The sequence below is a fragment of the Anabrus simplex genome, chromosome 12 (genome assembly GCF_040414725.1).
Source record: "Anabrus simplex isolate iqAnaSimp1 chromosome 12, ASM4041472v1, whole genome shotgun sequence".
NCBI classification, from domain to species: domain Eukaryota; kingdom Metazoa; phylum Arthropoda; class Insecta; order Orthoptera; family Tettigoniidae; genus Anabrus; species Anabrus simplex.
In genome coordinates this window covers 60,290,293-60,315,680 of record NC_090276.1, presented here as the reverse complement: position 1 = coordinate 60,315,680, position 25,388 = coordinate 60,290,293, and the positions used below count along the sequence as shown (strand labels likewise).

Here is a 25,388-nt window from a genome sequence, read left to right as displayed (position 1 = left end):
AGTTTTGAAGTTAAAATGCTTTACCGTTGGTCTATAGTAAGTGGTACTCTTGTTCGTCACTAGATGGCTCACTGTGCGCTAGCCTTCAGAGCCTCAATTAAGATTGTTCCATCGTGTGTGCGTGCGAAGTAAACAGCCAGGTCATCAGACGTATCAGGGATGAATGCAGTGGAAGAAATAAACATGAAATTAAATTAAAAATAAAAAGAAGTGCAACGAAAGGCTAACAGAATATAATAATAGAATAGAACTGAAATGGAAAGCGGTGTAGTAAGGAAAAAAAGAGAAAAATGAGCGAGTCAGGACAGAGAGGGGCGGGGGCTGGGGGTGAAACTGTCAAGAATTTCACCTTGTTTTCTTACAGGACAAAGGCCCAAAAGTTTATCAAAAACGAAAGATTATAATGAAACGGGCTGGGCTGAATGGCTCAGACAGTTGAAGTGCTGGCCTTCTGATGGTGATGGTGGTGGTGATTATTGTTTTAAGAGGAAGTCGCACATAAAGCGGATGACGAGATCAGCAGTAGTTGCGTCATAGGCTAGTATGCGTTCGAGTGTTTCCTGCAGGCCGAGGCTCCGCCAGAGAGATCGGCACACTCTGTGAGGATGTGGGCCACGGTGAAGTCGGCACCACAAGAACACACTGGGTTGGGGGGGGGGGTGATTATTGTTTTAAGAGGAAGTACAACTGGACAACCATCCTCTATATAACACTAATCAGAGAGAAGAATGGAAGGGATCCGACACTTCGAAAAATGAAGATATCGGTCAAAGAAAGACAAGGGCCACGAAGGCGCGAAAATGAAAGACTCAGTCCTCGCAAACCTAATAGCGTCGGGGTCGGAAAGGAACAAGAGTCGACCAAGGGAGGTCGGATAGGATAGATAAAAGTGAGGAGCCTGGCACAAGTAAGTGGAAGCAATGGTAAGACTCAGCTAAGGGCCCCGTGGTCGCCACCCCACGCTCCGAAGATCAGAGCCTCTAGCGCTCCTTTTGGCCGCCTCTTACGACAGGCAGGGGATACCGTGGGTGGGGGTAGGGGTCTTCCCTCTTGAGATGAGACCGCGTAAATCGTCCATGAGCTATCCTCAGCCTGCTAAATACTATGGCCTCTCTCCGTGAAGGCCGGAAAGAGGACCGCCACACGGTAGTTGTCTTCTTAATTGCTCTCGGCTTGTTGGGAGTTCGGATAGCTAGCCGCTCCGATTCCCAGAACGTCAAGATGGTTCGACGTAGCTGAGAACAAATATCTTTAGCAGATACATTCATAGGTCTTGGACGTAAAAGTAGCGCTTTCTTTGCAGCTTCATCGGCAAGTTCATTTCCCGCAATCATAACGGGGCTTGGAAGCCATGCGAAAGTGATTCTGGTGCCAGCATCACATAACCTGGCTAGAAGGTCATGAATCTGCTGCACCAGTGGGTGTTGCGAGAAACAGGTTTCAACAGACTGCAGAGAACTTAACGAGTCGTTACACATGAGAAAATGATTTCTTTCTTCACCAGTGCAAATTGCAGAGCTTCTAAGATGGCGTAAAGCTCCGCAGTATACACGCCACATACACTAGGAAGCGAGATCTTCATGCTATACTGGAACATACGCACATACGACCATAATCTTGGTCATTTTGGACATTTTTTTCACTTCTTTCTCACCTCCCATGCCTATGGTGGCAGAACTTGGACTTAAATGGCATCGAGAGTGTCACTATTCAGTTCAGTGCTCCCGAAAACTATGGATTCAACACTAATAAAGGTCGTTTTCGATTATTTTTACATGTCACTCCCTCCCTACCCCTTCTCATAGGGGTGATATAGTTCACTCCATGTTAAGAAAACAGTATTGCTCTTATGACAACAGGGTTGCCATATCGAACGGGTATGGTCAACACCATCGTGGGAAAACAGTGGCACATAAATTTGTGAAATTCAGTATTTAAGTTCGAGATAAAAAGCCTAAGAAACTAAGCTGAAAATTATTTTTATGAACTAAAGGGGACGGGGATTTGACAGGGGCTGTTTTTGGTTTGTACAGAATCAGAGGTAAACTACGGCACAAAGAAAACCTCAGCATTGAAGTGTAAGGCAAATTGGGGGAGAAAATAGGAAAATAATATTTTGTATGGCCTGGAGGGTTGAGGGATGCTTTTAATTGAATTTGATAAATTTCCCCAGGCAACGCAGGGTACTGTTGTGCTGTCATATCGCTCACAAGAACAATAATAAAAATTAAATGCGGTCGTAAAAAGACAGTAGTAAAAATAAAATGCTCTTAAGGAAGAACAGCTAAATAACAAAACCAAGCAAAAATAAAACACACGACAATTCTTTTTTCATCAGTGCAAGTTATGCCATGACGTATCGCTGCACACTACAGCTACCTAAATCTTCAGTAATAACTTCTGTACAGTACGAAAATAACAGAACACACACACAAATACTATGCAATATACAACCAACTCTCACTCAACACGAGATAAGTACGCACTGATTTAAAGCCTAAAATACACACGCAGCAAATAAATACTGTATATTATTTCACTACAGAAGTGAGCTGCCCGCGGTTCACAGAGTGAGGGACTACACGATGCTTGTACCAGAGCAACACAGAAGAAATAAAATGAACAAAGGCAACGAAGCGATGGCTGTTCGTGCCATTGTGCTTCCTCCCGACGAATATATTTATGAAAAAGAAAATGTTATGTAGTTATTTTAATAACTCACGGGGGAAAATGGCTCATTCCTTTTTATATTTCATAATACGTTACAAAGTACAGTATAATATCCCTTAATCACGAGGAATTGGGCGTCAGTATTAAGTCATATGTGTACCACGTTTGGTTGAAACTATAGATTTGCCTATAGTAGCCCATCATTTTAATCGTTTAGCTTCGCAGATATGTAAAGATATTGCTCCTTAAGTGTGTGCAACCCGCCAAGTACAGAATGTATTGCGGGCTAGGGTACGCCTTCACCTGCAATTATTGGAGTGGTCAGTTTTAGATGACGATGTTGATGATGTTGTTGTTTAAAGGGGTCTAACAGCTAGGTCATCGGCCCCTAATGATAGGAGGTGAACGAAATGAAAATTAAAACTTCAAAATGTATCCACTGACTAAGGTCTAAAACGAATGACGATGAAAAAATTATCGTGAAACAAAAACAATCAGTGGATCCTATTTTTTTTTTGCTAGTGGTTTTACATCGCACCGACACATATAGGTCTTGCGGCGGCGATGGGACAGGAAAGGGCCAGGAGTTGGAAGGAAGCAGCCGTGGCCGTAATTAAGTTACAGCCACAGCATTTGCCTGGTGTGAAAATGGGAAACCACGGAAAACCATCTTCAGAGCTGCTGACAGTGGGATTCGAACCCACTATCTCCCGGATACAAGCTCACAGCCGCGCGCCCCTAACCGCACGGCCAACTCGCCCGGTAATGCCGTAAGTACTGGGGTGAAACTTATCTAAAGCGGTCCAAAATCCAGGTCAATGGCCCCTCATAATAGTACTAATCAAAGCAGAACCACAGTTTCCCTCCTATAATGGTACTAATCACAGGTAACTTAGACTCATGGTGTTTCTCGCATGGGGGTACTTATCACAGGCAATGTAGACCCATGGTATGTCAAATACAATGGCACCACTCACAGGTAACACAAACTTATGGTGTTTCGTACATAAGGCTACTACTCACAAGCAATGCAGATCCATGGAGTTCCTCACTTAGTGAAACTAATCACAGGCCACGTATGCTCATGGTGTTGCTCACATAGTGCTATTAATCATAGCCAATGTAGGCCCACGGTGTATCACACATTGTGGTAACGCCCAGAGGCAACACAAACCCATGGGGTTCCTCATATAATGGTATTACTCTCAGGCAACGCAGACCTGTGGTTTTCATCACAGTGGTACTTATCACGGGCGCCAGTCAAACCCGTGGTTTTTCTCACAAAGTGGTGCCAACCACAGGCAACGTAGGACCATGGAGTTCCTTATAGTGATACTACTCATAGGTAACGCAGACCAATACTGAACACAGTGGAACCGACTGGTGGAATACACATGATGACACTTATCACAAACAACACCCAGACACGTAGTGTGCCTCGCATAATGATACTGCTCCTATGTAACGTTGATGACCATTATGATGCTTGTTGTTTAAAGGGGCCTAACATCGAGGTCATCGGCCCCTAATGGTACGAAATGAAAGAACAAAAAGTTCAAATTCATCCACTGATCAAAAGAAAATAAAAAAATGCCGTGAAGAATGGATGGACATGAACCCTACAAAAAACAAAAAAACAAACAAAAACAGTGGATCGGACTCAAAATAAAGATCATAAATAATAGTATTACTGACCAAGGGACCACTTATAAACCACAATGATGCTTGATGTCTACAGGGGTGCAAAATCCACGACTAAGGCCCCACAGAATGGTACATGTCGCGAGTAAAGTAGAACCATGGTATTTGTCATGTTGGGGTACTAATGAAAAGTAGCGAAGACTCACGGTGTTCCACACAAGATGGTTCTACTCGCAAATATTGTACTTCGTACGGGTAACGCAGACCTATGGTGTTTCTCACACAATGGCACCACTCATAGCCAACGCAAATCGATGAGTTTCCTCACCTAGGTGTACTAGTCACGGGTGCCGGTCCCACGGGCCCCGTGGTGTTCCTCACATAGTGGGTACTAATCACAGGTAACGCAGACCCACAGTGTCGCTCATATAGCGGTACAACTCACAGGCTACGCCCAGACCCGCGGTGTTGCTCACACGGGTACGACGCACGGGTACCGGTACTGGAAAACCCCTGGCCAGGCTCTATACTGCTACTAATCACAAACCTATTTCGTACCTAATATAGTGGTACTCTGCCTGCTGTCAGTTCTTGATGGATGCAGTACTTTTGCTTCCATCTCTTGGCACAGGCACAGTGTAGCTTCCACTGAAGTCCCAGTCTCATCCATGGCTGTGACAATATGGAAGCTGCTGGGGTATGGGTGGTGCTGAGTAAGGAGATTCAGAGCACAACCAGTGCGTCTGAGTGTCATGAAAGGTATTGCTCATACGGTTAGTTGTGCTACAATAGTACTGTCTAGCCCAGTGAGGAAAGCAATGCCAAACTACCTCACTCCTCTGGGCTGATGACCTAACAGACAGACATAGTGGTACTACTCGCAAGTACAGGCAACCTATGGTGTTCCCCGCGTGATGGTACGAATCAAAAGTAGTTTCATGGTTCTAATTCAATCATCCCTTGGTCGCCCCTTTTAGTCGCCTCTCACGACAGGCAGGGGATACCGTGGGTGGATTATTAGTCTGCGTCCCCCACTCACAGGGGGTAAAAAGAGAGAGAAAAGAAGAAGAAAGAAGGGATCCGTCACTTCAAAAGATGAAGTAACGGACGAAGAAAGGCAAGGGCCACGAAGGGCGTGAAATGAAAGAATCCCTAGGCCTCGAATGCTCTAATACCGTCGGGGTCGGAAAAGAACAAGAGTTGACCAAGGGAGGTCGGGCAGGATAGACGAAAGTGAGGAGCCTGGCATAAGTACGTGGAAGCAATGCCAAGACTCAGCTAAGGGCCCCGTGGTCGCCAATCCACACTCCCAAGTTGAGAGCCCCTTGGGCCCCTTTTAGTCGCCTCTTACGACAGGCAGGGGATTACCGTGGGTGTATTCTTTATCTGCGTCCCCCACCCACAGGGGGTAGTGTGTTTGGTCCGCGAGAGGTATTTTTTTCCCCTCAAGTCCGCCGGCAAGCCGGTTAGGACCCCCCTATCCGCCACCTGGGACGCGCCACGTGGGAGTATCACCTCTCCCCCTGCTATGCCAGCGAAGTAATGGTACGAGATGGACGACATGATATGATAATTATTAAAATTTTAAAATGTATCCACTGACTAGAATTTAACACAAATTAAGATTGTGAATTTAAAATAATCTGTGGATCTAATTCGCAATGCCTTATTTTCGGTTAAATAATAGATGACAGATTATGGTAGAATAAGACATTGTCTTAAAATGGAATAATATAGGCCTACCATGCAAATTACTATTTTTTTAAACGCATTAAAATACACAAACACAAACTAAAACAGAGTCAAATGAATAAAACGTAGTGAACAATAATACAAAGACTATAAAAAAGTTCAGTTATCATGAGTTTCGACTTGACGTTTGAGCGCTGCCTTTTGGCGGAGGGTAAGTGAATTAATCAACAGCCAATCATAGACAGCCGATCGCTCCGATAGAGCGCGTTAGACTCCAGTTGCGGTTAGCAGTGTTGTCGATTTGTTGTTTACTGTAACCACGTGCTATCAGCTGTGTGTTGTATTGTGCTCAGTTCTTTTCGCGGTCTGTGTGTGTCTTTGTGCTAGGTTGTTGTTTGTTTATATTTCGCAGTGTAGCGTTTATAAATGTATGGTTTAGTATTTTTAATAGTATAGCGCGTTATATTGTAGTGCATAGTGTGTGACAGGTGATCTATTTTATATAGTAGCTTAGTTTAACATTTCGTTCGGTAGTTATATAGTAGGTTAATTTTAGGCCCGTGTGAATTTGATGTTCTGTCATGTCGACGCCTACGTTTAAGGATGAAGCTCCCAAGAGAAGAAAGCCCTTCGGACGAGGTACTCCACTAAAGAGCCGGGCCCGGGAAATTGTTTTTAATGTTAGAGAGTCATTCTTAACAGCGCACCAACAATGGCGGCTAGAAAGAATGAGTTGATTAAGTGGTTGAAGGAGCACAATATTTCGGTTCGCGATGACATGGGGAAGGGGGATCTTATGCATCTCTTGAAACAAAACAAGCCCCAGTACCCAGTTTATGTGGTGGATAGCCAGAAGGAACGGGCATAAAGTAGTTCAGACGATTATGTTGTAGACTTTATTATCTCTTTAGGGTCAAGCGAGAGTGAAACCTCAACAGACGATCACAATGCCGATAGTGACTGAGAAATGAGTGGTATATTCTCTTTGTAGGATTATTTCCTTCGTTACGGGAAACTGAATCTAACAGCAACGCGAGATCTTCTACATGGTGAGTAGAAATTTAATTTAATTTTCTCACGGTTTATCTGTTCGAGCATTGACATATTTTTATCTTGTAGCCTTATCCTAAATGTGTTGTGCATTATTGATCTTACGTGAATCATGTATGTTGATACAAAGAATAACCGATTATGGACTTATATTCAGTATTTACATTTCTGTTCGTGTTGTGTATCGTAAATCAGCTGTTTGTATTTGTTGTATGTCCGGCGCTCCCTTCTCGCTCCGCCAGCCAGCTGCACGCGCGCCTGTGTATCATTCTGCTAGCTTCGACGCGCAGCCCTCAGTGCGCGTGCCTGACCATCGAGTGTACTATAAATAGGAGCTCCCTGCCTACTCACTTGCCCACTTGCCCCGGTGTCCAGCTCCAGAATACACCCTACGTCGAGCACGGAGGCTACTCCTCTTGAAAATGTGCTTCGACCAGGTGGACTGAATTTCTGGCAGTACGAGGTCTCACCTCTGGTCACCGCTCCCTTACCTGTTTCCGCTGCCTATGTTCCGTAATTCTTTTACAAGCCATTTTCATTCCCTAACTTATGCAAGCTCCCTTAGTTTCGCTAGGTGGAATTTCTTCAATCAATTGAACTTGCTTTTTAGGAATTCAGGCACTTCAACAAACAAGGACTCTCATAGACATTTATGTTAGTGTGCCAGATAGTTCTCGACTATCAACGTGTCAATTCACGAAGACTATCTTTTCAAGATAGAAGTGTATATAAAGACTGCAAACCTGTACATATTGTATAAAGACAGACTTTTCTCAAGATTCAATATTCCTTTTTGCTTCAAAATAAATTTCAGTTATTTGTGTAAATATCATAAAGTGAAGCAAATAAAGTTGTGTTCTGTAAACTTCAACCTTGGTTACAACACAACTCTATATCCCATCCTCGTCGCCATAGAGTTGGCGACTGGGGCCGAGGAATTGTATTTTGGTGCTGTTTTACCTCGTCGCCATAGAGTTGGCAACTGGGGCTGAAGAATTGTAGTTTGTTGCTTTTTTACCTCGTCGCCATAGTTGACAACTGGGCCCGTTGTCCGAAATGAGTACTTGTGGTAAACCTTCTGTAGTAAAGATTTTCTGGAGAGCACGAATGGTAGCTTCGGTTGTAGTAGTCGAATGCATATCCACGACATATGGAAAGTTTGACAGTGAATCGATGACTATTAACCACATGGAATTGAGGAAAGGACCTGCGAAATCGATGTGAACTCGTTCCCATGGAGTAGTAGCAGGAGGCCATGAAGCAAGATCAGATACGTCTGCGCTACCGCCCCTGTCCAGCTATTGATGCTATTGCTAAACCTGATAAATCTATTGCTGAACGCGCTTTAGATCATTTAATAACAATGGGTTCCTTTCAGGACGAGACAGCGCCACTCCGCCCAGTTCCAGCTCCGGACAATACAACAGAGATATCAGCAGCTCCGCCCCAGCATCGCAGTCGCCGCCAGCGCCGCCGCCGTTTCACGCCGTACCGGCGCATTTAGGAGGGGAGGGTGTTGTATGTCCGGCGCTCCCTTCTCGCTCCGCCAGCCAGCTGCACGCGCGCCTGTGTATCATTCTGCTAGCTTCGACGCGCAGCCCTCAGTGCGCGTGCCTGACCATCGAGTGTACTATAAATAGGAGCTCCCTGCCTACTCACTTGCCCACTTGCCCCGGTGTCCAGCTCCAGAATACACCCTACGTCGAGCACGGAGGCTACTCCTCTTGAAAATGTGCTTCGACCAGGTGGACTGAATTTCTGGCAGTACGAGGTCTCACCTCTGGTCACCGCTCCCTTACCTGTTTCCGCTGCCTATGTTCCGTAATTCTTTTACAAGCCATTTTCATTCCCTAACTTATGCAAGCTCCCTTAGTTTCGCTAGGTGGAATTTCTTCAATCAATTGAACTTGCTTTTTAGGAATTCAGGCACTTCAACAAACAAGGACTCTCATAGACATTTATGTTAGTGTGCCAGATAGTTCTCGACTATCAACGTGTCAATTCACGAAGACTATCTTTTCAAGATAGAAGTGTATATAAAGACTGCAAACCTGTACATATTGTATAAAGACAGACTTTTCTCAAGATTCAATATTCCTTTTTGCTTCAAAATAAATTTCAGTTATTTGTGTAAATATCATAAAGTGAAGCAAATAAAGTTGTGTTCTGTAAACTTCAACCTTGGTTACAACAGTATTCGTGGCAATTTGTCACCACCGGCTGACTTCCCGCTAACTGTCAAGTTGAAACTTATAAAAACGGAACTCATGGTTTTTCTCGCAAAGTGGTACTAGTCGCAAATAACGCCATGGTGTTCAGCACGTAATTGTACTAATCACAAGTAATCGTATGTTTTTAATGCCATCTTCCCTTGGTCGCCCCTTTCAGTCGCCTCTTACGACAGGCAGGGAATATCGTGCGTGTATTCTTCGTCTGCGTCCCCCACCCACAGGGGGTTGTGTGTTTGGTCCGCGAGAGCTATTTTATTTCGCTCAAGTCCGCCGGCAAACCTGTTAGGACCCCACTATCCCCCATCTGGGACGCGCCACGTGGGAGTATCATCTCTCCCCCTGCTACGCCAGCGAAGTAGGTTCGTGGGGTCAGTTTTAGTGATTTGATTTTAGGATTGCTCAAATATGACTGAACTTAGACAATGCCTGATAATTCACTGACAGGTAATTCCAGAGAGAATAAAAGAATGTAACAAATCGGTCCAGTAGAAAGGCCGGACGAACTGGAAAGAGATGGTTTTTATTTTTCGATTCGTTATGCCCAAATAAGGAGTGCATTTGAACTTATTAGCACTTTGTTTTCCCTTCTTCTCTTCCCAATATTTCTTCGTCCTCTCGTTGTGTTCCTTTTCACGTTGTTCAGTTCTTACTGTATTTAGTCGGGTGGGCTTTACAGAAAATGTGTGTTTCTTAATTAAGGATCTGAATTTTATTTTCTCTTGAATGGTTCTTCATTAATGCCAATTTCATTTAGGTCTTCACTGATTTCTTTCGGCCAATTATTGTGATTTTTGATTGATAAGGCTACGTAAGTTTAAAATTCTCTCATTCTATATAAGTGATTATAAAAATGATATCACCGTTTCGTTATCGTATCTGAGATTTTTTTAACTTGATAGATTTCAAGTGATTTCTTTTTCATTCAAATTTCACTTTCGCATTTTGGTCCTAAGATTTTTCTGATTATTATTATTATTATTATTAATAATAATAATTATTATTATTATTATTATTACTATCGTGAGCTGTCCACCTTTCTCACTTGCGTTTGTATTTAAATTTGTTCATCAGACGGGACGTCAGGTTATATCGTATTTAAGCCTTGCCCTTCTCATCACAATCATTTCTTAAACAAAGACAGGTAATTTGAATGTACTAAATGCTGCAGTCTGGAATTACAAGGCTTGTTATTAATGTTATGTGAGGACTTGTGAGCTACAAAGCAAATTCTCTCTTCTAACGTCAAAGCAGTTTAAGTGGACATTACACATAATTACACTGACATACCATTCGGAATAACGTAATAACGCAAGGTCTGAGAAGAAGATTAGAGCCTCGTTCCCGCAACGGGGTTATAAAAGATAATTAACTAGATCACAACGGAACAATTAGCGGTAAACATTGTTGAGTGGTTAATGGGCACAACGGTAATTACAGTACCTCATCCCTGTGTTTCAGGATCGACCAGTTCCCTGTGCAGACGAGCTCAATCTCTACTCACTGTCGTTCGACGATTTCTCGCTGGGCGACGATGACATGGTGCTGGCTGCTGTAGCTATGTTCATCGATCTTGGTCTAGTCAAGAGGTTCGGTATCGAAAAAGAGGTGAGATATCACATTTGAGGCCTCAGCGATATGATTTTATATGAGAGATTATTTTAGGTTTCAACTACCTGTTTGTCGCCTTGTACTGTATGTGTATGATTTCACTTTTGCTGATCCCTCGAGTTGAGACACGTAAGTAGGCATGCGGCTGGTAGCGGCTTGCCGTGACGTACTCGCTTCTCAGACCTCTGTGGCTCATCTTTTAACATGTTTTTGGAATTCGTGTGGACAGAAAATTGACACGTGGTAACCAGTCAACCAGTGTTCGTCATCTTCTTCCTCACGTTCCTGCCGTGTGCCAGAACACTGTCTTCTGCATGGGTTGATTATTTAATAGTGGCAACTAATTGTTATTTAGATACATAGCACACTTACAATGTTAGGTTGTTTTACAGGCCACCAGGCGCGGTTCTGCCTTTAGGTCACATAGTCACGTGCCCCTCCACCGATTAAAACTATTATAAAAATCAGAACAACATTATTCACGATTACTGTCACGACCACCTTCAGTGAGTTCAAGAGACTATGATTCACCATGGTTGTTCTTGTTCTAGCAGCCCTGGACTAAACTAGGCAACATAGTAAAGGTCTAATCCCGGATGGGACCGACTCTTTCTTATACCTGAACATCGTCCCCTGCGAGCTGTGAGGGGTGAAGGGGGTAAAGGCAAATTCCATTGACCCAGTCACAGTATTTCTACGACGTGACACTTCAGCGCTAGTTCGTATTTTGAACTTACTTCTCCTACAGCCTACTAGATAGCACCCAGCTACGCTTTCTTGTCGGCATATGTATTATTAACGCGCGCAAAGGTAGTGTTTGTAGCAAACCTGTGCTTAACGTGTACGTCTGTTAGATTAATCGTGTCCATCGGTGTCGATGTCCATTGTAAGTCTGAAAAGTGTGTGAAGATTAGTGTGATGTATCTGAGTGTATTCCTGTGCGAGCATAAGTGTTTTTAAAATGAATCCAGTGAGCTACTTACAAACAAAAACAGATTATTAGCTAAAGAAATGGGCCGACCAAGACCAGAGCTTAGCATAAATCGTTCAAAGATAAAAATTGAACCTACAATCGCAGTTTCATATACAAGAAATAAGAAGGTAGATGATAGATAGATATTTCTTTCAATAATTAATTCCAACGAGCCAAAGGCTCATACAGAGGAATTGTACAATGAATAATATATTCAATGGCGGATTAATTTAAGATTAATTTAATTGATTCCTAGTGTTCCTAATATGTTGAATGTGCCCCGCCCATTTCTATCATCACGAGCCGCCACTGCAGGCCACTGAAGTAATCACTACCGTTGTGTAGCACTCGTTTCCAGCAATGTGGAAGCCGTTGACAGTGCCTGATCTCTGGAGGTTGCGCACGGAGCGGCCAGTGGCCTGGGGAATGTCATCCACTGTGGGGAAGCTGACCCCTCGAAGTGGTACTTTCATTTTAGGGATGAGATCGTAGTCGCAGGGGCTGAGATCTGAAGAATAAGAGAGATGGTAAAGCACTTCCCTGCCTCAGCGGTTCAACAACTCAGTCGCAGCTCCTGCTGCATGCGGCCGTGCATTCTCATGCAGAATGATGGGTGGGTTATTCAGGAAGTGTCCTCGTTTTCTTCTTAGAGCTGCTGCCAGGTGCGTTTGCAAAAATGCACAGTAATACTCCACATTAACGGTACATCCTCGAGGAACGGTATGCTTTTTTGATAACACCATCCCAGTCATAGGCAACGATTAGCATGACCTTCATATTGGTTCCGTCGGCCGAGCCGTTACTTATGCGGTGACCTGAGAGGACGCCACTCGTTTGATTGGGTTTCAGGTGCGGTTGATAAGCTCTGGCCCAGGTCTCGTCAGGCCTCACCTTCGCGTTCATAGCGCGCCAAGTCCGTACGAGCTTCATCATATCGCAGCCATTTTTGATTTTCGGTCAAATCATGTGGAACCCATTTGGAGGCGATTTTCTTCATTCCCAGCCGCTTCTTTACTTTTTGCAGCACAGTCGAAGTTACCAGCCCTGTATCGTTGGCCATTTTATGAATTGTGGTGCCGATCCGCCAGCACTAACGCGTTCACATTCTTCACATCGTCATCACTTACTGCAGGATGACCAGGCGGCGGCATGTCAGTCATTTTGTCGTGTGTCTTTGAAGGCCTTGACCCACCCTGCTACAAAACGGTACTTTCACCGCAAGCCTCTTGCAAACCTTTGTAACACTGCCTTGCATTGCGACCTCTAGCGCATTCAACTTGCAACCAGCACCTCTGATCAAAGAGGATAGAATAGAATAGAGATGAAACTCAATGATAAATTTCGGTTCCAAGCCACTTGGCGCTAGTAGTTTTAGTCTCTTTTCCGAGATAGCGCCACAGTGTACATTCTGGTGCAATACCTTAGTATTACTATCAACAGATAGCGCGGAGAATTAACATCCGGCGCAGTGACGCACATCGGGGTATGCTTACGGCTCCTCCCCCCCCCCTTTCCCTGCCCCTCGTCACCCCTCCCCCCCCGCCCAAACGGAGATAATAATGCAGTTCTACTACTTCCATGCCCAATACATTGTAATTCATATATTTTTATTTCCAAGTACTTACTACGTTGTAAATAATGATCTGATACCCCTAGTTCGTATGGCATACTATGTTACTGAGAACATAACCACACACCTCAAAGCAGCTTTAACTTCAAATGAATGATTGACACATTAACACAAAGCTGATATTATAACAAATAAGGAATCCCTTCGAAAGCAAGACAACAGAGCACACCATATGCAAGACAATGGGGTATCACATCAATATCCAAGTACCACATGAAAATAAAAATAACAATTAAATGCACTGAGACAGGAAATATATAGAACTACATTAATAGAACCATTCAGCTTTCAGCCCCTGATGTGTACTCAAACAGGAAATGCAGGATTTCAGGAGGACTGGCAAAGATATATTTCAAATAAACAAGCACAAGGAACTAAGATTTACATCACAAGCACATGAGCACTTGGAATTCAAACAACACAAATACTGTGGCAACATGGGAACTATCGATTAAAATCGATATAAGTTCCAACAAGGTTAATCGATTGGGTAAAGTCGAATTCGATGCAATTCAGCAATATCTCCACAATGCTTGACGTTTTATGACTAATTAATTTGTGAGAAGTGCCCACTGATTGAGGTTAGACTTGAAATACTTTAAATACTTCACTTCGAGACAAACTGCCTTTAATTATTAAAAACGCTCATTTCATGCTTACTTGCGTGCCATCTACAGAACGTGTATATAACTATTTACACGTTATGAATTACGTCCAGCGCCATCTAGAAAAAGAGACTGAAACTACCTGAAGCTAGCTACAGATTGGAACCAAAAGCCCTATTAGAGTTTCACCCCCCTGCCTCTGATCTTGCTTCGAAATCATTGCAGCTGTACTCCACGAGCGAACGCTCAAAACTACGTAGCTACGACGGTAGGTGTCACGAGACGGATGTGCAGTAGAGTACCGTGGTCGCTACGTCACTGGACCGTCGCTCCCATTACACTACGCATTGTTTGGTGCATTCATATCAGTCTATATTCTCTTTGGTGTCGGTGATTTCATTCTAAGCAGTGAATTTCGGTGCATTGCTGTTCATCTGCGGACTGCACACTGTTTCTTTAATTATTTAATTACTTTCGAGGCTTGCGAATGTTTTGAAAGTCGTGAACTTGTGCATATCGTTCGTGAATGAAGTGAATTCCAGTGTATATGTCGTGTTTGTGCTGTTAAAATACCGTGCTGTGCGGTGGCAGGCTGTACAAACCATTCCAGCCCTAATATAATTTTATAAAATAGGGCTTCATGCTCTACTGGATATTCAATTATTATATTATATTTTGTTAACAATAAACAAGCAATAATGTTAGTACAGTATTTACTCTTTTCAGGAAAAGTAACAACATGCAGTATTTAATCTTGTGTATTTTATTTAGACTTTGAAAATCCACAGCCTGTTTCGGTTAATATTATTTCTTGATTGTTAAGCTCTGGTTTATTTAATCTGTACGTGTACAGCACTGGCGTAGCCAAGGGGGGGGGGGCCCAAAAAAATATTTTATGAAACTAGAGCGAGGATCAGCCGTTGTTTTACGTACGGTACGAACAACTTTAAAACGTACGCCGAAATGTTAATTTAACGTAGCGACAAGAATCTACTAGCAGGGCTCAAGAGGCAGGGGCGCCTTTTCAGGTGAAGTAGGTGAAGTGCCACTTCGCCATTTATTTTTAACAGAATAATTTTTTTAAATGTACTTTTCTTATGACATTTGTTGGTTTTACGGAAAGAAAATGTTTTTTGTACGGCGTTTGGAGCACCAAGAGTTCGCATTACTTGATGAGAACCAGGGAAATTCACGAAAGCGCCTGCTGTTGGCCACCCACAGTACGGCGCGTGAGCTTGAGTGAAGACGAGAGATTCAGCAGCTGGCTTTACCTCCCAAGTGCCGCTTGGCCTTGGCGGTTGCCATGACAACCGTGACGTCACCCGCGTACTCAACTCAGTGCGAAATGTGCAAGTGAAGTTGCGGGAAGATCGGAATGTTTTGTCTTCGCTGCGTCATCCTCTGTGAAGTACGAGTACTTACGCATCGTGCTTCATTCGTAGCAGGGGCGATTTCTCCGAGCATGCTACGCTTGCTGCGCAAGCGCATTATTTTTCTAAAGCAGGCGAGTTAAAAAATTACAATATGTACCGTATCTGTAATAGATCTGCATTATACAAATCGCATGTTGCATTTATCTTGGCGAGTTCAGCGAGGCTTGCTCGTATCTTAGGAGCTTCAGCGGAGCTGTCGACACAGCGAGAAATGTATGCGCGCGCAGGTTTCTTCTCTCCAAGGCCGGTTGCAAGCTGTCATGTTTGTAATGTGTAGTTGGAAGCTCTGGTCTGAGAGCTACACAAGGATCATATAAGAGAAATAGATCCGTCACTCCTGTATAATAAAGTTGACCGAGAAAACAGGTCATGGAAGCTACAGTGGCCACTTTCTCTCTGCCAACATAAGGAAATAAATCCCACGATAGTACCTCGTAGTAAACACGATGATGATAGTTGTTACTTTGTTAAAATTTTAATTGTGATAGAGATAATGATTGTATTTCGGTAGGAAAGTTGTATCTAAAGCTTCTCTCGTGTCTTTTACTTGAAAAGTAAATTGCAATTACCGTATTTGTATGTTGGCAATACTGTTATAACGCTAGCTTGTATCGTTGTTTCACAGTTCGCATTTTAATGTAAATTTACATCTATTAAGTGATAAATGCAACATTGATTACTGAAAATGTTAATGCAATTCATATAAAACCCCAAAACGCCCATACTTGCCTAAATCACGATCTAACATAACCTCATTCTTTCGTTCGTTCGTTGAACCCTTCCCACGACTTTTATGTATAAAACACGAGAAGGAAAGGATGAAAGTAAAACACAGCATAATGCACACAGTTTATATTTTGAATTTATTTATTCCAAACAGCAGGTAAGAAGCACAATCACACAGACGTTTACTCGCAACAGCTAGGTAGTTCTATGTGAAGTACGTTCATGATCATAATACTATTTCTTCACACTAAGAACGCTCATAATTATAATTTCACACCATACTCTCAAAAAACTGGATCAAAAATCTCGTCCAATGCGAAAGAATCTCAACAAATTTTCGTCTAACAAGCACTATTACATACCGTACGACCAAGGTCCCTTCGCGCGCAACGATAACTGTGTTGTGTTTTGAATTTGCTGTACCACGCAACTGAATGTGTGATGCCAATCTCTGCCTTCTAAATTAACCCTCTAAAAGAGAATTTTAGTTTTCATTAGTTGGCGGAGATCGATTGGCCCATCTCAGAACTGCTTCGGACGCTCCCTATGAAGTGTCACCCCCCTGGAGCTACAGATCTAGTGTGTTGTGTCAGTGAGTAGTGTACTGTAAGTTCCTGATCATCTATTCTGAATGATTTGACGTGCTGCAATGGGTTCCGAATCGTGCATTATTGACAGCTTGTTATCAAATCTATTTTCTCGGAGGACTATCCAAGAGAAAACAGACATTATTAAGAATGGTAGGCCCTGTCCGGCGCTGCCAGATTTAAAGACACAGCACAGGGAGAAAAACAGAGAATATGTACGTTCGTTCTCTGTACCTCAGCTATGTTGTCGATTGAAAAAGGATTGCTTGCAAAAATTAGATTACAGTCCTCTTTCTATGATGAAGTTATTGATGGTTTTGTAAAGAGAAGCCGCAGAGTAGAGTTTGTTTTCAAGTAGGAAGATCTAATAAATAGTTGCAGTTTTTCTGTGTACATAGTTTGACGTTTACTTCTTTAAATTATATAATCACTGGCTTGTCATGATTTGTTAATAATTATCAAATTTGTCTGATTGTTATTCTTTTGGCCATTCTTGAAGGTGTGACGTAACCAGTTTGAATGCATGATTAAAATGTTCATGTGATTTAGCGATTTTTGGGTTTATGAATTTTATTCATTCAGAACTATGTATGTCCCACCCCACCAACTTTCACGAATGGAAGAGCAAGCCTGACTTTCATGACCAGCATTCGCCCCTGATTCGTAGTGTTGTGCTGTTTTATTTAAACATGTATCCTGTTTATGACATAGTGTGTATTTTATTAGAAACACCATTTTCATGTTGGAGAAACGAAGATCAGAATGAAGTTCTACGTTTTGATCGCCCTACTGAATCACTGCAAATTTGTGCTACAAAAGAAGTGAAACATTCCGATAAATCTTACAATCTTAGTTTCAAACGATCGTGGTTTAAGGAATTTCCATGGTTGTGCTCCTCTCCAGCTTTACAGAAGTTGTTTTGTTGGACCTGCTTGCCTTTTATCAATAAAAGTAACGTTTGAAATAAAGAAGGATTTTCAGCCCTTTTGAACATAACACGTTCTTTACATAAGCACTCAGACTCTGCAGAACATAAAATACGGCAGCTAGATTTCAAGACATTGGAAACAAACCAAAATACGATCTCTGATGTCCTGAAGGAAAATGCCAGACTGTATATTGTAATTGTACAGTTCAGTGAAAATGTACATTTAAATAGGGTTTTCCTTCAGTTGATAATTGATGCAGTGCTCTATTTAAGTAAGCAAGAACTAGCTTTTCGTGGTCATGACGAAACATTAAATTCAATAAATCGTGGTCACGTGCTGGAGCCTCCGCCAGTCACAGGTACGAGGTACGAGTACAAAACAACCAAAAACAAGACGTGGTTCCTAAATCTTGTTCTCCTCTGTGGTGTAGTGGTTAGTGTGGTTAGCTGCCACCCCGGAGGCCCGGGTTCGATTCCCGGCTCTGCCACGAAATTTGAAAAGTGGTACGAGGGCTGGAACGGGGTCCACTCAGCCTCGGGAGATCAACTGAGTAGAGGTGGGCTCGATTCCCACCTCAGCCATCCTGGAAGTGGTTTTCCGTGGTTTCCCCACTTCTCCTCCAGGCAAATGCCGGGATGGTACCTAACTTAAGGCCACGGCCGCTTCCTTCCCTCTTCCTTGTCTATCCCTTCCAATCTTCCCATCCCCCACCTAGGGCCCTGTTGAGCATAGCAGGTGAGGCCGCCTGGGCGAGGTACTGGTCATCCTCCCAGTTGTATCCCCGACCCAGAGTCTGAAGCTCCAGGAGACTGTCCTTGAGGCGGTAGATGTGGAATCCCTCGCTGAGTCCGACGGGAAAACTAACCCTGGAGGGTAAGCAGATTAAGAAAGAAAGAAAGAAAGAAAGAAAGAAAGAAAGAAAGAAGTTCCTAAAATCTGTCGCTCCAAACCGAACGGGTAATAGCTCTTCACCATACTTTACAGCCACGAGCCACCACTGTCAAGAGGGCCATACATAATTCTCCATATTTGTACTGCTTGAATGAAAGGAAGACACTTCGGATTGTGATGCGTGGGGATATTTCCCTGTAGAGGTCTCACTATTTAGAATAATGTAACCGTGTGTTGAAAAATGTCAAGACATGAAGAAAGGGGCAATTAGCAAGGGATTACTCAGTAGGGGGCCGGAACGTGGCCACCGAGATAACGGGGGCGACGGCCAGAAACAGTTGCAAGCTTACAATATCGTGTCAGCCTTTTCATATCGGTTCCAGAAAACAACAATGTCCTAGGGATCCTCGGGTTGTACCGTGGTTGAGAGATGTACTGTGTTTAAGTTGCAGCGTTGGAAAGACTGTGACAGGATTGTGAGCTGCACGTTAGTTCCTCAATTTGTGCCATATAAGTAACTTTTTTAAAGAGGGAGAAGTCAAAACTATGTGCATCCTCGGTAAGTTATGAAAAAGTTTATTTATTCTTACAGTAGCAAGACAATCGCGGATGCGTGCCTAAGTTCGATAGGTAGACCTATATATTTTGTCAAATGCCCGGTGACTGATTGGAACCTCAAATAGCGCCATCAAAAGCGCGGGTAACTATTTTGTAATTGGCGGGCGTGATAACTCAGTTCCAATGGTTCTATATTCTCATCAGGACGGCCCAGGCTTGAATCGCAGTCGATGCATGAAACATTTTTTAAATGGGAAGTCACGTTCTATTGATACGGATTCTACTTAAAGCACAAGATCCCGTCCCTTACCTTTCCTTATAGACTTTTGAGCCAGAACCGCATAATTTATGGTGGTGTATTTTGAGTATCCAACCATTATTCGGACTTACCTTGTACCTTAAATGGTGAGTGAATGCAGTGACGTACCCACAAAATAATTTCAGTGGCCAGTAGTGTGGATACAACTTGTCCTTGGAAGGGGTTGTGAAAATATTTTTTACTTTTTATTTAGAATTTGCTTTACGTCGCACGGTAGGTCTTATCGCGACGATGGGAAAGGAAAGGGCTGAGAGTGGGAAGAAGCGGCCGTGGCCTTAATTAAGGTACATCTCCAGCATTTGCCTGGTGTGAAAATGCGAAACCACAGAAAACCATCTTTAGGGCTGCCGACAGTGGTGTTTGAACCCACTATCTCCCGGATGCAAGCACACAGCTGTGCGCCCCTAACCGCACGGTCAACTCGCCCCGTGGATATGAAAAGAAAGCCAGTCCTACCAAGTGCGATGACGGATCTTCAGTAGATATTGTTGGTTCTGATTGTTACCATGTACAATCATAACCTCTGTACTCTTAACATAAACCTGCTGCATTATTGAAACTGTTCGTAAAATTGACAATATCGTTCTTCGTTTGTGAGGAAGTACAATCTTCATTTAATTTGTCTTCTTAAAAAAAAAGGAACCACTTTAGTACTACACCCCGTGAAGGTGACTACCTTCCAGGCCGTAGATATTTCGATTACGGGAGACTCAAGAAAAACTCTACTGCACCCAAAAACAAGCCTGTATCCTCCGCATTCCATGCCTTTCGTAAGTCTGTCAGTGCCAGGAATCGAATGCAAGATGCCTTAAGTCAAATTCGAAAATAAGAATACCTAAAAGTAACCAGCCGGCCCCACGGTGTAGGGGTAGCGTGCCTGCCTCTTACCGGAGGCCCGGGTTCGATTCCCGGCCAGGCCAGGGACTTTTACCTGGATCTGAGGGCTGGTTAGAGGTACACTAATCCCACGTGTTTATAATTGAGGAGCTATCTGACGGTGAGATGGCGGCCCCGATCTAGAAAGCCAAAAAAAACGGCGGAGAGGATTCGTCGTGCTGACCACACGACATCTCGTAATCTGCAGGCCTCCGGGCTGAACAGCGGTCGATTGGTAGGCGATGGCCCTTCGGGCTGTTACGCCATGGAGTTTGGTTTGGAAAAGTGAACAGAGAAGGAAGCGACACCCCTGCAAGACTACTTAGCTGCTGTCGCTTAAGTGCGGCCAGTATCCAGTATTCGGGACATAGTAGGTTCGAACCCCACTGTTGGCAGCCCTGAAGATGGTTTTCCCATTTTTACACCAGGCAAATGCTGGGGCTGTACCTTAATTAAGGCCACGGCCGCTTCCTTCCCACTCCTAGCCCTTTTCTGTCCCATCGTCGCCATAGGACCTATCTGTGTCGGTGCGACGTAAAACAACTAGCAAAGACTCCTTAGCTTCCAGCTAGTTCTTCTGTCCGGCCTCGTGCATTTAGGACAGTAAGAAAACGTACGCCTTAATAAATGCTCCTCATAAAACCTTTGTAAAAATACTAACTGCATCTATTTATAACAATAATCACAAACGCCTCCTTTTCATGTGGCTCAGTTGGTTGAGTCGCTGTCCTTCTGAGTTCGCAGGTTCAAATCCCGGCTTGGATCGGTAACCCTTAAAACGGTGTTGAAATGGCAACAGCTCAGTGTCGTTGGTTTCTGGCACGTTAATAAAAGTTATACAAACGAATATTAGCGTCACAAAACTCTAACTTTATACTACTATATTCCGTATCCCAGGCTTGCGAGGGAAAGTAATTAACAATTTATTTTACGTCGCACCGACACAGATAGGTCTTATGGCGACGGTGGAATAGGAAAGGCTTAGGAGTGGGAAGGAAGCGGCCGTGGCCTTAATAATTAAGGTACAGCCCCAGCATTTGCTTGGTGTGAAAATGGGAAACCACGGGAAAACATTTTCATGGCTGCCGACAGTGGGGTTCGAATCCACTACCTCCCGGATGCAAGCTCACAGCTGCGTGGCCCTAACCGCGTTGGAAACTAATAGGACAAGGTAAACCCTGCATAGCATATGTTGTAACGTGCATTTTTCTTTATCAACTAACAAAACATCTATATCCATACGCTTTACATTATATATTTATTTGTTTGTTTGTTTGTTTGTTTGTTTGTTTGTTTGTTTGTTTGTTTGTTTGTTTGTTTGTTTGTTTGTTTGTTTGTTTGTTTGTTTGTTTGTGCCTTCAGTACAGTGGCGAAGTTAGGGCTCCAGGCCCTCTCGTACTCTTATCCACATACTAATCAGAATCTTAAATAAAATAATGAGATACTTAAAATAATTAAAACTACATAAATTAAGATAATTGAAAATAAATTTAAATAAATTACTTACTAAATTAATATTAGAACTAATTAATATTAAAAACTCTTAACAATGGCTAATCCTCAGGAACGCACACATTCATACTTCAACCATTCAGTCAGCTGTCCTCACCAGGTAGTCTCGGCAGCTGACCTTAAATCGTGATTTAAAAAAGCTAGTTTCCCTGAGCTGAACTGGCAGGGAATTCCATAATCTGGCTACAGTCACCACAAATGATCTATTAATTTTATTTGTGCGGTGCAGTGGAATAGAAAGAATGAATCTAGAACGTGTATTTAGACTAAGTTGTGAAATTATGATAAAAAGATGAACCACTCTGATCACCATCGTTAAAGTGTGTAGCTGCCGACGTTTATCAGACATCAGCCATGAGGCAGCCTGATAGTATGGAATGATATGACCATCGTACCCGATATTGTAAATAAATTGCAGGCAGGTATTCAGTGCTCGTTGAAGTTTAAGTGTTTCTTCTCTCATTATGTCAACTAAAGCAACGTCACAATAGTCAAGAATAAGGAGAATGGGTATCTGTATTAGTTTGGCCTGTAGCTCAAATGGAAATACATCCCTCTACCGTTTAAGAGGGTGAAGAACTCCAAAAATCTTTTTACGTATTTCTTTCGTGTGATCAGACCAATCACCTGTTTGATTCATCATTACGCCGTGATTTTTAACCGTTTTACTGTAGGGAATAATGTTACCACAGTAGGATAGGCGGGATTGCGACATTGTTTGAGCAGCTCAGTAATTTTCGTGATCCAATTATAATTGTCTGATTTTTTTTTAGTTTAATATAAGAGAGCTTCGTTGTACATATACACTGAGTCGTCGGAGGTCCCTGTTAATATCTTGTCTTGCAGTGTCGATATATTTGAAGATCGTCAGCACAGAGGACATGTGTGTTATTTCCTGTCACAGATGGTATGTCACTGATATAAATACAGAAAATTAGGGGCCGTAGAATACTGTTAGAGGCCTTGTCGTTTACTGTTACACGCTGTTGACGGTTACTCAAATAAGAACTAAAAACCTTAAGCGCAGCCAGGTCGAAATTTAGCAGTTCCATTTTCTTTATCATAGTCGGAATTACTATAGTGTCAAAGGCGCTACTGAAGTCCAGAAGGATACGTATAGTGAGCAGTCGTTTGTCCATAGCGTTTCTAATGTCTTCAGCAACCTTCAAAAGTGCTGTCGCGGTACTGTGAACCTTCTCAAATCCAGATTGCAAAGGGTCCAAAAGAACATTTTTATTTAGGTATTCCAGAACTTCCTCGTATACTAAACGTTCAAAGTGTTTAGAAAGCGCAGGGAGTAAGGACATAGGACGATAGTTAGAGGGTGATTGTGGGTCTAAACTCTAAGGTACCGATATAATATTGGCTGTTTCCCGGACAGTAGGGAAAGTTCCGTTTAGTAAACAGTAGTTCAGTATGTGCGTCAGTATAGGCGAGATAGCACCCATAATCTTATGTATAAAAGTAATAGGAATATAATCTACACCTGTAGTCTTTCATTTAATCGAGTACAAAGCCTTTTATCCTGATTTTCTGTGACACTGTGAAATGTGAATGGCGGATTGGCTGGAGGGGAGGGCGGTGAGTCGGTGCAGTTTATTTGGGTAGGTTGAATATTTATTCTACTAAAGTAATCGTTCAGTTCGTCAAGTGGAATCTGTCTCTGTTGATGTTTTTCTATTCCCAGAGCTCTAAGTTGGTCCCATGCGCGATTAGAATTTAAGTTGTTAGCTAAATTCCGAAAATATATACATTTTTTTTAAATTTCTAACTGCTTTGTGCGATTTCTTAAGATGCGGTTAGATTCGAAGTCTGTGTCATCTAGGGCTTGTTTATAATGTCGAAATAACGAGTCACCGTGGGCCATCATTCTCTTGCCTTCATCATCTAGACATGGACAAGGACGAGAAACTTGTATTCGACGCGCGTGTGTGTGTGTGTGTGTGTGTGTCTTTGCCGCATTATTTGTATAAAATGTCATTTCTTTATTGCTTATCACATGACCATTATTATAATAACATTACCGTATTTATTCTAAATGAGAATATTGCATCCTTACTCAAACTGTTTATTCTGGAATTCATTTCACTTGTACTCGGAATATATGAAATGCTGCAGTTATGTTGGTATGGGAGTAACAGAGGTAGCCGGGGAACGTGGGGGGTTGTCGTCCAAGGAGTCCAGACACCCCAGGAGTTTTAATGAATGTCCTTTTATTGAGCATTTTATACAAATGTACATTAATATTAGCTTCCGGAGTCCGACTCATTGACTGAATGATCAGTGTTGAGCCCATCGGTTCAGACGGTCCCGGCTGGGTCGGGGATTTTAATCGCGTTTGATTAATTCTTCTGGCCGGGGACTGGGTGTTTGTCCCAACATATTCATATTCAGACAATATACTACACTACCAACCACCAAAGAAACACACAACACTGATTACATCCCTCTATATAGAGTTGGCGTCGGGAAGGACATCCGGCCGTAAAACAGGGCCAAATCCACATGTGCGACACAGTTCGCACCCGCGACCCACAGTTGTGGGAAAAGCGGGAAAGAAGAGGAAGAAGAAGATGATGATGATGATGATGATGATGATGATGATGATGATGAAAATTACTATTAGCTTCCGGAATCCGCACGAATCCACCACTCTTACTTGGATCCAAGGACACTCATTTCCTTTTTCGGTATTCTACACCACCTAAAGTATGGAAGTTTGGACACCTATCCAAAAAACATCTGGATGAATGCCCCCCCCCCCCCAAACTGAAATCCTGGCTACGCTACTGGTGTATAGGATTGGGAACTGTAAATACTAACATTTCCGGTATATTAGAGCATATAATAACGATTTTTAAACATAACAGCAAAAAGTCTCACTGTTCTGGATTTCAAAGTATATCTGCAATTTTTACGAAAGCACACAAACAAAATAATAAAAATAATAGTTCTATGCAGTTTTTGTTATTACAACATAAACGTAATTGTGATAAGGAACATAAGCGGGGTGCTCGGCACGCTGATTTGCAGTGAGTTACAGCGCCCGGCAGAGGGTCCACGGTCCTGGCCGGTTGCGCGTGACACCTACCGTCTCTTTTTAGCTACTGTGCTCAAAACTACATACTGCGTGTTGTCGCGCTGCAACGTGCATAACGTGTGGAGGGCAAGTTTATTTAGGCTGAGGGAGGGTGGATATCTAAGCTACCTCAGTAATACATTATATTGAATGGCTACGTTTAATGGCATTGTTACAGCATAGTTACCACTATTAAAAAATCAACCCATATATATATATATATATACAGTATATACAATAGCTACAAATGACATCAGGCCTCAGTCTACAGTATATGATCGGACCGGAATCTCTACCCGTCGACAGTCTTACGTCTACATATCAGGAAGTTTCTGGAAGTTACGCGATGACTCCTTCACCGCCGCCATCACCAACGCG

The 25,388-nt window shown here is 42.9% G+C and overlaps 1 protein-coding gene across 1 annotated transcript in view; it reads left to right on the top strand.

Annotated features, from left to right (window-relative positions):
• LOC136884576 (dual 3',5'-cyclic-AMP and -GMP phosphodiesterase 11A) overlaps positions 1-25,388 on the top strand; it is a 638,170-nt gene that overhangs the window by 578,489 nt on the left and 34,293 nt on the right. Inside the window, exon 13 of the mRNA XM_068229957.1 lies at positions 10,743-10,889. Coding sequence (XP_068086058.1) covers positions 10,743-10,889 — 147 coding nt within the window. The remainder of the gene's footprint in view (positions 1-10,742; positions 10,890-25,388) is intronic.